At 44.4% G+C, this 11517-nt stretch overlaps 2 protein-coding genes across 2 annotated transcripts; one reads left to right on the forward strand and one right to left on the reverse strand.

Moving 5' to 3' along the window:
* Nucleotides 1-1840: 1840 nt before the first annotated feature.
* On the forward strand, nt 1841-3550 carry LOC123124752 (protein ALTERED XYLOGLUCAN 4). The gene is made up of 2 exons (XM_044545312.1): nt 1841-2093; nt 2212-3550. Exons 1-2 carry the CDS (start codon nt 1943-1945, stop codon nt 3378-3380), a joined length of 1320 nt encoding a protein of 439 aa, XP_044401247.1. The 5' UTR covers nt 1841-1942; the 3' UTR covers nt 3381-3550.
* A 2051-nt stretch (nt 3551-5601) lies between these two features.
* On the reverse strand, nt 5602-9417 carry LOC123121403 (uncharacterized). The gene is made up of 2 exons (XM_044541362.1): nt 8581-9417; nt 5602-5921 (listed from the first exon to the last, which is right to left on the reverse strand). The coding sequence occupies exon 1, from the start codon at nt 9292-9294 to the stop codon at nt 8584-8586; it is 711 nt and encodes a 236-aa protein (XP_044397297.1). The 5' UTR covers nt 9295-9417; the 3' UTR covers nt 5602-5921; nt 8581-8583.
* Nucleotides 9418-11517: the final 2100 nt, after the last annotated feature.

Consider the following 11517-nt stretch of genomic DNA (forward strand, 5'->3'; position numbering starts at 1 on the left):
GTGACGGCAAGATGTACATCTGTTCCAATTGTACATGACGCATCTACCGGCCCGTAACTTATCGCAGCGCTCGGGTCTATCACAGAAACGGCGAGTCCATGTGTAGTTCCTGCCGCCACGTATTGCACATGCACTACTGATGGCCTCACGTATGCGTTTGCTCCGTTTGACCACTCTGAAAATGACTGTTAAATTGAGAGTTAACCTGGCTAAGCCTGAACTTTTCTCTTTTAGACACGATGAACTAGAAAACAGACCTTCATTAATATTACCAGAGTACACATACAGAATACACCATAACAGATTCTCAAAAAAAGAAATACACCACATAACAGTTAACTTCATGGCGCCAAAAGTACGTCATTTGCGACTAAATAGCTGCTTCCACACCATTTGCTACTTGACTGCTAAACACACACATCGCACATCGTGAACTTAATTTACAGGTACAATGCGTACGCCATTTGCGACGAGCTACATAATACCTCAGTTTGCTAATGATACCTAATCCAGCACGCGCATGAAAACATTGGCCACAACTAGTGGGGAACGCTTTGTATCTATACCTTCGTCATCGATGTAATGGAAATCCGACACTCCAAATTTGTCCTTCTTTTGTAATTATAGCAAAACTATCCGTGCGTTGCAACGGGAAAACAAAAATCATAATGTCCAATGGCCATGACCATATTTTGCTTCAACACCGAGATACACTGTCACTCTCATTTTTGTAAACTCGTGAACAATTTTTGAAAATCATGACCATTTTTTTAAACTCATGAACATCTCCGAAATCGTGAATATATTTTACAGATTTTCAAACATTTTCTAAAATCATGAACATTTTTTGAATTTGATGGTTCCACTCTTCCTTTTGCCATCAAAGTCAAAAGTTGGGCCACCAATTAGTATGGAAGAGAGTGAAAATGCTTAGACAATCTAGACCTGGACGGATGTGCGACCACTCTCGGTTATGATTTGTATTGTGTCGTAACAACAAAAACATATAATTCATTCATGTTGTTCGAAGCAACTTCTATGGAAGCAAATTGTATTTTCTTCTGAAGCAAGTTCTAATTTATTAATGTTTGGTGGAAATAAATTTTAATTTTGTTGGATGCACGCACTCGAAACAATCCTTTAGTCGCATGGAACATATTTTTGAAACTGAAGTTTTTGGAACTTCAGGGACAGTCAAAAACAAAAAATAAACCAAACTGAAGTTTTTGCAAGGATCTCCACAATTGAAAACAGCGTACGAAGCAAGCAAAAATAATCCTCACGACTGAAAACTTTTTAGGAGGCAAAGAAAATTTTAGGAAGAAAACAATCCCGGTTCATACCAAATTTTTATAAGAAGCGACAATACTGGTTCGTACCAAGCAAAATATTTTTTGGAAACCAACGTTCTTGTTTAGTAAAATACAGCGTTGGAAGCAAACAAGAAAAAAATTCCACACGACTGAAAACTTCATAGGAAGCGAAGAAAATTTTAGGAAGCAAATGATCCAGTTCCTACGAAGCAAATCTTTTTGGGAAGCAACGATGTTGATTTGGAACCATTGTCCCTCACGATTGGAAACAAATAAAATGGCTTAATTAATCATTCCTAGATTTGGGAAGAAGTTGTTAGGAAAAAATAGGAAAGAAATTAATTGTAGTTAATGCCAAATCCCACCATTGGTACAGTGTCCAAACGCCATCGCTGGGCCTTTACATGTCTGTCTGCATGCACCGTATCTACGTTGGCTCTTCCATCCAGCTTATGCATTAAATGATCGGCGTACGCACCCCTGAAATACCGCGGCCATCCCGCATCCCGTCAAGAGTGGACGCCTGGCGATAACGTGAGCATGCGAGCACGAGCACGCCATTGAATTTTCGGTATTTCCGATCTCATCTCCACTTGAAACTAGTCGTCAGGTGGTCTTTCTCAGCTGTCATGGGCGTCTCATCTCCTCACCAGACGCTTCCACGCCTCACGAAGATCCTCACCTTGTCGCTCTACGCCATCCTCCCTCTCGCCCTCCTCTTCTACCTCTCCCCTTCTCCCATCGCCGCCCCACCCTCCACTTCCACCTCGCCGCCCCACGGTAACCACCTCAAGGACTCCGCTAATCCATCGCCTGCCTGCGTACATTAATTGCCGCTTCCATGGGCGTGTCCGTGTGCGCCAGCGCAATGACGCGGTTCTTTGTTCATGGTTTGCAGGTGAGAGGCAGCAGGTGGTGAAGATCGCTACAGGGGCGCCGCCAGGAACCCAGGGGTCGAAACCGGCGCCGCAGTGCGACTACTCGGAGGGGGAATGGATTCCGAACGCGGCGGGGCCGCGGTACACCGGGACGAGCTGCGGCGCGACGATCAAGCACGAGCAGAACTGCATCGTGAACGGCCGGCCGGACACGGGGTACCTGAACTGGCGGTGGCGGCCGCGCGGGTGCGCGCTCCCGCCGTTCGCGCCCGCTGAGTTCCTGGAGCTGGTGCGCGGCCGGCACGTCGCGTTCGTAGGCGACTCGCTCGCGCGGAACCAGTGCGAGTCGCTGGTGTGCCTCCTCGGGTCGGAGTACCCCGTCGAGCTGGTCCTTGACGGCGGCGAGGAGCGCAAGTTCCGGCGGTGGGCGTTCCGGTCGCACAACGCGACGGTGTCGGTGTTCTGGTCGCCGTTCCTGGTGAAGGGCACGGAGAAGTCGTGGGCGCCGGGTGGGCTTGGCTACAACAGGCTGTACTTCGACCAGCCCGACGAGCGGTGGGCGGCGGAGCTCCCGGGCATCGACGTGGTGGTGCTCTCCTTCGGGCAGTGGTTCCTGCAGTCGGCGATGTACTACGAGCGCGGTGCGGTGATCGGGTGCCACCACTGCCCGGAGCCGAACCGCACGGAGACGGGCTTCTTCGGCGTTTTCCGCCTCGCCGTCAAGAACGCCCTCCGCGATGTCATCGCCCGCTCCAGCGCCGGCCGGGAGAAGCTGGCAGTGCTGACTACGTTCTCGCCGGCGCACTTCGACGGGGAGTGGGACAGCCCGGACGCGTGCGCGCGCACGGAGCCGTACGCTCCGGGAGAGAAGGAGATGTCGTACATGCACAAAGAGATGTGGCGGACGGGCGCGGAGGAGGCCACCGCGGCTGCCGTCGAGGCCAGGTCGCGCGGGTCCGCGGTGACGGTGGAGGCTCTGCAGGTGACGAGGCTCGCGGATATGCGCCCGGACGCTCACCCCGGCCCGTACTTCCATCCCTTCCCGTTCGCCGGCGCCGGCGGCGAGAAGAAGAGGGAGCGGGTGCCGAACGACTGCGTGCACTCGTGCCTCCCCGGCCCCATCGACACGTGGAACGAGATCCTGCTGCAGATGGTAAAGAGATGGAGAGGTGCCTCCTCCTCCAGATGATAGTGATACTGAAATTCAATCATGGTTTTGTGCGACTATCACTCCTATATTTTGAACCAAGGAAAGGAAAATAATTTTTGCATGTGTCAAGATTATGCAGAATGTTAGGGGTTTCTGTGATTTTTTTTTTAAAAATCATTGAAATTTTGAAGGATTGTAATGTTTTCCAATTGTGGGCCGCGCTACGCGTCAACCGGCGGACAAAGAGAAAACATCCGCCGCCTAACTAGCCGTTGGATGGACGCGGTCCGATCTACTCGTCGACGTGCGTGACCTCCCTTGCAACAAGAGCGGTGTTGCAGAAACATTTATAACATGGCCGTCCAATCTATCGTCCCAGCCAGTCGAGGACCTTTGCAACAGCTACCTTGTTGCGCTTAGGGTGTTTGCAACAAGGACCTTGTTGCGAAGGTCCGCCGAGGCAGCACGCCACGCGCCTAGGCGCCGCCGCTCGCCGGAGTTGCTTCTCCTCCTCTGCCTCAGCCATGCGAGCAGCTGCCAGCTCCACTCCAACACGACGGCGACCTCTCACGTCGGGCACTCCTTCGGTATTTTCTGCAACTAGAGCGTTGTTTTTAAAACATGCCTCACGTTGCAAAGTCTGACCACTCACTCTAACGTGAGGCGCTACTCCGACGCTTTCTGCAACTTGGACTATGTTTCTACAAGACCCTTTTTGCGAAAAAAACCTTCATCATCGAACCATTTTTAATCTTTGTGAAACAAGAGTCTATTGCGGAAACATTTTGAAACAAGACCCCTGCCGCAGGAAAAAAAATCTTCACCAACGAATCATTTTTTCTCTTTCTGAAACTAGTCTTGTGTTGCAGAAATTTACTGAAACAAGACCCTTGTTACAGGAAAAAAATGGATGTAGGACTGACTTGTGGCCAGCGTGAGCTCTTGATCAGGATTGATCCGACGGCTAAGCCAGTGGCAGACGATGCGCTTGCATCCGCCGGCTGAAAGGTAGTGTTTTCCGATGGTAATTGCATGTGTCAAGATTATGCAGAAATGCAACTAAAAAAGATTATGCAGTATGTTACGGGTTTTTGTGATTTAAAAATAAATCATAGAAAATTTGAAGGATTGTAATCCTTAAGAATATCCCTCGCAAAAAAAGAAGTAAATCCTTAGGAATATATTCTACTGTTGGTCTGAGAAGTTAATCTTATAAGATTTTTTTCTTACTAATTGATTTGCACTATATTTCAAAGAAAAATTATCATCAACTCAAAGCCTTTGAAAGAAATTAATTGTATTTTTCTCGTGACATAATATACTACTCCCTTCGTTCGGAATTACTTGTTGCAGAAATGGATGTATCTAAATGTATTTTAGTTCTAAATACATCCATTTTCGAGACAAGTAATTTCGAACGGAGGGAGTAGAATTTAAATGGACATGACATTCTAATCCTACAAGTTTTCCTAGTTTTGCGTAGAATCCTGAATCAAAGGGTCCAAACTCCCCAAACAGTGGTTTTAGTGCTTGAACTTTTCCCCTTTTCGCGGAGTGCCAGAATTTTTGTTGGTTGCGTGTGCATCGGCGCTCCGCGGGTGACACGGGTACGTGCCGCCCTCCTCAGATGGCGCGCCGACTCGCCCTCAAATGCGCATCTTGTCGAGGTCTTACATTTCCGTTCCAATAAAAATCAGTTGCTCGATATCGGCAGCGCCATCGCACCGAGGGAGCGGGAGTCCCAGCAAGCAGCAGCGGATACGCTCTGCTGCCAGATGCCGCCAGCTAAAGGCAGCACTAGATGGGAAATTGACAGAGTCTCTACGCCTTTCTCCTCTTGCTGGTAGCTCCGCAGAGCTTTTTCTGTCACCGTTACCCATCAGATCAGGACGTTGCTGGCTGATATGAAGGTGCCTACTGCCTGATCTGGGTGAGTTCCTTAGAATAACTGTGCAATGCAGTGCAGTGCAGGCATACAATGTTCAGCCTAGCTTAGAAGAGCCTGAAATGGATTGGTTTGGAACCACCAACCATCACTAGTTAAGTATTGCCACTTGCCAATATAGGATAGCTGGAAGAGCAGTTGTACATCAAGCTAGCTGGAGTCAAGCACTTCAAATCAGCATTACGATTGTGGCCTACCCCTAAATTTGTAGTACATAGTGAAGCATCAATTACAACTACCCAATAATGCACAGCGAACCCATCGCAAAAAAAAAAAAATGCACAGCGAACAGATCTGGAGACCGAGAAAACGACAAGAACACAAGTAACCTCAACTCGACGCGCACAATAACTGACCATTCATTACATAAACTTGAACACAGGTAACAGTTTCAGTTTATGAAGTTTCTACAGCTGAGTAGCAGAGTATTATCAACCAAAAGATTAAACAAATAAGAAGAAACTACTGTATATGCGGTAGGATACAGTATGATCTGCCCTTCTTTTTCTGACTTAGCTTCTTACCAATTGGGCAAACTGGACAAGGAGATGCCCATGTTATCATTATGATGCCCTTTGTTAAATATGATAGTCCCATCCAGGAGGTTCTTCACATTGTACAAATTACAACAACACCTGCAAACAATCAGGCATTAGATCGCTAGCAAGATTACATTCTCTGATCAACATGTAAATATTGTCACTGATATCTAGGCTTGAAACTGAGTGCACTCATAGGCGCGCTTAAGCGCTGAGCGCAGCCCTACCACTTCGCTTTTCGGGTAAGCATTGAAAAAAGCGCTCGGACGCCTAGGGTTAGACAAAGGAGAGCAGGGCAAGCAAAACAGGGGAGAGCAAGGCGGCCTTCTACCGCCAAATGTGGGGCTTTCTTCCCCGACCTCACCACCCATCTTCTTCCCCGACCAAGTGCCGCTGGACCTCGAGCTCCCCTTCCCCGACCCCACTATCAGTCCTTCCCCCTCCTCCCTGATCTCGGGCTCCTCTGTCTAGACTGGAGCCTGATGGCTTCTCTTCCCCAACCTCGCCGCTGCCAGCTTTCTTCCCCTCCCCTGACCTCTAAGCTCCTCCATGTTCCTCCTTCTCCAACATGCTTGAGTTTAGATGCCTTACATGCTTTGAAAATTGTTGGGTGCCCTTGTTCCTATCTGTAACGTTGGTATAGAATGCTTAAGGACCCTCGCTCACTGCACTAAGCTGAGGGACAGCGCTCCCTCAGCGCCTAACGCTTAAAAAACCTTTTGTAAACTATAAAATTATTGAACCGTGCCTAGGATGGAAATTGACTTATAGCATCAAACATTCCTAACTTGAGATGGCTTAAAGAAATGATAAATAAATAAAAAAATGGTTGAGGATTTGAGAATAAAGAAATAATAAGATAATAAAATAATCTAACTCGTCTTTTACCAGTGAAACATTTTTTTCCACTCTTAAATATAAAAAATTATTGTATCATTGGTAACTATTTTTTTCATAAAATTGTTTGCACACACAAATAAAAATCATCGCTTTTCGCTTAATATCATTGGCCATTATGTTCATGTACATCCTACCAAATTTAAACAGAAAGGCAAAAATACACTTATTAGATAAGTGAGACAATGTTCTTTGTTTATTTTCATATAATCCTTTCAAGTCCAATTACAACGCTTAAAACTTCTGGACAAAAACATGCCGACTTCAAACCCAAATAAGATCGCAGAATGTTCAGAATCTTTTAAGCCATTTTTTTGTAAATTTTGAGTTTTTAACTTTTACATATGAATGTAACATAAAACAAAACACTTTCATCAAATCAACTAGCAGATACAATTTTAAAACATTATTAATATAATATATACTTAATATTGTAAAAAAATAGTTATCCAAACCTAACATAAAATAAAAGATTTTAATTTAGCAATAAAAAATCATGCAATTTGGTACATATGTTTTATTATTCTACTTTAGCAAAGTACAAATATCATAATTTTAATTTTGCCAATGGTTTGACTACGTTTATTATGATTGATGTGTTTATTCATATTCTTGTGAACTGGATGTGTAATTCTACAAAAATCATTTGTTTTTTAAGTGAAAAAATTGGATCTCGATAATCAATATGAGATTAGGCTTATTGATTCGATGATATGCTTTTTTATGAAAATTCAGATCATTGATGATAAAAAAAATTAGCAACACTAAGAGGTGGATAATTTTATATTACGTTGAATTAGATTGGACTAACTCAACTATTTATCGTCCATAATCTTGATACAATTATACACTCACCTATTATACTATGTTTTGTCATAGCCAATCCTACACTTTCATAGTTGGTTATTCATCTTCATAATTACTTACCTTTTGCTATATTTCTTGCTTAGCTTAGTTACAGTGCAGAATAGTATCACCCATATGTAATGTTGTACAACCTAATTGGATCGTGGACATGTGGCACAATATAAGCACTATAACAGTCATTACTCTAGATCTTTGTACTTAAATATCTAGGTCTAGATAATTTCTACTTACCCATACTTCTCATATTTTCCATGATACATATTAATTAGTTTACTTTCTCTTCATAACAAATAATTAGCGTCACATATTTTTCTATATTCTTCAAAAACATTCCAAGTATGCATTGCATTTTTCAACAAAAATCAATAGTCCAACTTAAATAACTCACATTTCTAAATGTGCTTATGTAGTCTGATTGACCTAATTTGACTAACTTCACTATTTACCGTGCTTCAATTTTTGTTGTCAGTAATGGAAATTAATTTAATATGAACACTTTCTAATCAATTGCTTGAATCAAATAACTTACGACATAGTAAGTGTGCAATTTAGTTATGTAGCCTCTGATAGTGTAGAGTTGTATTGACGATATCCAAATCATCGACCTCTAGCTCTAATGTTAATGGTCATGAGATATTCAAATAAACTTTTAAGTCACAAGAAGAAAGCAATTTCATCCGTACAATCAGGTAGCAACATAACTATATAACACATCCTTAATACCGTGTTGTGTGCCTTATAATTAATTCATATCAAACGATTAACTAGTATACATTTGCAAATACAAAAATGACCAGTCATCTTCTGATTAGTCCACCTCAATTCAACACATTATCATTCCATCTACCGCCTAGTGTTGCTAATAATTCACCAAAAAGAATCTACATATTCAGCAAAAAGGAAATCATCGTATCAACAACTACAATCTCATGTAGAGGTTCAAAAATTTCACTACAAAATTAAGCTGGAGATAAAGCAAACAATATCTTACCTCTCAATCGGCTCCAACACCGCCGCTGCCACCAAGCGGGTACGACACGACCTCTCTGACCACCGGCGCGACTTCTACCAGCGCAATGTCCATACCATACCCGGAGACAGGCAAAAGCTTGAGCTCACGGAGCACGCAAAAGGCCTCGGCCATACGGCCACGCGGCACATCGACGGCGACGGCGCACCGCGGGACCCAGTTGTCCGGGCGGAACCCGTCGGGCACCTCGAGCCCCGTGTCCTTGCGCAGCAGCTCGCAGAGCTGCGCGTGGAGGCCGAGCAGCGCCGCCGATGGCGTGGGCGAGAGGAAGAGGACCCCCGCATCAAGGGATGACGGGGGCGACGCGAGCGAGGAGAGCGCGAGGGGGAGCGGGTCGATGCGGGAGGCGAGCGCGCGGAGGGCGGGCGCGAGGCGGAGCGGGTCGGGGAGCGCGGCGGCCGGGAGATGCAGCAGCGGGAGGTGCGGGCGGGACGCGGTGTCGATGAGGCGGCTGCTGAGCTGCCGCCGCGCGAGAGCGTTCCACGCCTTGAGCACCTGGTTCTCCAGCGCGGGATCGAAGTAGAGCTCTACCGCGTAGTGCCCGGAGGGGGCCGGCGGCGCCGCCGCCGCCGCTGCGCGGGGTGTGCCCGGGGGAGTCGTCGCGACCGCCGCCGGGGTGGTGAAAACACCCCCGCCGCCTCCGCCGGCCGCGGAGGGCGCGGTACCTTGCGCCATGGCGAGGGCGGCGAGCTCCGGATGCGCGATTCCGACAGGGATGCGAGGGGGTCGGAGGAGTGGGATGTTGGGTTTTCCGCTGGGAGGTGAGAAATTTGGGAGATCTCGTACGACTGAGCTACTGTGGTGTGCACGCTTGGAATAGCTACAGTCAGAGGTTGGTGGGCCCCATCGGGTGAATTGCTGACTACTGGGACCGCCTTGGTTGCGACTTACAGTTACAGTGGCAAAGGCCTTGAGAGCTTTGATGTTCACCTGAGTTCATTTTTTCTGCGGGGTAAAAAAGTTTTATTCCATAATGATAGAGTTACCTGAGTTATTAACCCAAAAAAAGAACATAGCATGTCAAACTTTACAAATCCCAAACCATGTGATAATATTTCGGTGTAAGATTGCCTTCTGTTTTAAGACACACATAATACATTGCTATTTTATATCATAGTTTTGGGTTTTGCTTTTTTGAAACGCATTGATACATTTTTCTTTTTTTACTTAAACTTAGAAAACGACTCGTTCAGAGAATTGTACGAAAGCAGCGACAATTAATATGGGTCGGAAGGAGTGCCGTTCTATTTGGTAAGACCATCAGACATAGGTCATAATGTTTAGCCGACTAAATGAGCATAAATACAAGACGGAAAAATAACTCTCATTAAGGTGAGAAGAGTAATACAAATTGCCAAGATGATGGATGTGAGATGGAACAACACAAGCTCCAATGGCATCGCAGAAAGACTTTATAAAAGTTGAAGATATAAAAGGTGGTTGTAAGGCGCACCATAGATCCTCTTTAGTCCTACCCAACACGTCGACGGTTCTAAATTCTACATGCAAAACCAGGTTGTTGCATTATTTCAAAATTCATTGGATTTTTTTATTAAATATACAAACCATTGAGTCAACTAATGCATAAATTGACTTCCTCGAGCTTGTTCTGGGATGCTTATGTAGCCTATAACGTTTGTTGACTTTGTTCTAGACTTGAGTGCTTTAATTTTGCCTGGCTGTTTGGGAGATTTGTTCATAATATTGGTTAGTCCTAATATAACCTAGAAATATAACACTTGTGGATCTGTGATCTGAGTTGAATCAATTGCTAAGATGCCTCCTTTAAAGAGGAGAGAGAGTAAGTAAACCCTAATCTCTCATGGTCCAAGTGTAGAGCTTTGGTTGTTGTTCCGCACATGATTTGGGAGTGGTTTAGGCATTTTTGTTTGTTGAGGAATCAAAGGTGCACAATCTTGGGGCATTGTCCATTAGAGATCGAATGTTGGATTGAGATGCATTTTTATAGCATGTCGAGGACTCACCATACTACAAGTATGCCAAGTTTCACAATATTCAATTCGTTTGCTTAAAAACATTTATCTAACAGCCAAACATAATAGAAATTGTAGTTTCTCTGTTTAACTTTTTTTAGTTATCACTGTTTGCTGTGGTTAGGAGTGATTGTTGGTATTGAAAAGTTGTAACCTATGTTGTTTTTTGGTGTGATCCTCTATATGTTCAAGAAGACTATTGTTCCATTTTGCTAATACTAGAAGTTGGGGTGGACTGGTTGGTATTGTAGTTTTTAGTCCTCACATTGAGAAGGTTTTCATGTAAGCATGTCTCTTCTGCATCTTCTTATGTTATTATGTTGCTTGTTGGTTGAAGCTATCCTCAAATTTCACCACAAGTTGAGGGGGATTGCAATGTCATATATTCAGTTATGATGGCAGGGGATGCGCACAAAGCAAGAATCAAAATATACCTTCGACATGATAACACACTTGAGAGGTTACCAAATTTTGGGTTGTTGATTCGTCACTCTCAACAAACCGAGTTTTACATGGATATAATCTCTATTTTGTGAATCAATATTTCAATTCATGAATTCAATCATTACGATTCACTAACATCGGTTTGCTGACCAATATATGCTCCACAATTAATTATAAATCATTCAATTCCAAAATAATAGTTGTTCGGGTCATGCGACGTTGTTGCTACTCTCGTTGAGATGAGGGGTGCGATTGTGTGGCCTGACATTGTGTGGCAACTAACACTGTGGTCATTGCTATTTTTTATCAATGGTGCTATTTTTTAAATTCCCCTTGCACTTTTGATAAACTTTGACCTTATAGTCGACTAGCAAGATATAATTTATATGTCACAAAAATATATTGTTGGATTCAATGGTTCTATTGTTTTTACATATAAATCATTTTTTTACTAACCATG

The sequence above is a fragment of the Triticum aestivum genome, chromosome 5D (genome assembly GCF_018294505.1).
Source record: "Triticum aestivum cultivar Chinese Spring chromosome 5D, IWGSC CS RefSeq v2.1, whole genome shotgun sequence".
In the NCBI taxonomy this organism is placed as follows: domain Eukaryota; kingdom Viridiplantae; phylum Streptophyta; class Magnoliopsida; order Poales; family Poaceae; genus Triticum; species Triticum aestivum.

Bases quoted from the DNA above. Each gene is read 5' to 3' on its own strand.
- LOC123124752 (XM_044545312.1), top strand. From the start codon at position 1,943: ATGGGCGTCTCATCTCCTCACCAGACGCTTCCACGCCTCACGAAGATC. The intron at 2,094-2,211 runs GTAACCACCTCA...CATGGTTTGCAG, and splicing joins TTCCACCTCGCCGCCCCACG to GTGAGAGGCAGCAGGTGGTG.
- LOC123121403 (XM_044541362.1), bottom strand. From the start codon at position 9,294: ATGGCGCAAGGTACCGCGCCCTCCGCGGCCGGCGGAGGCGGCGGGGGT.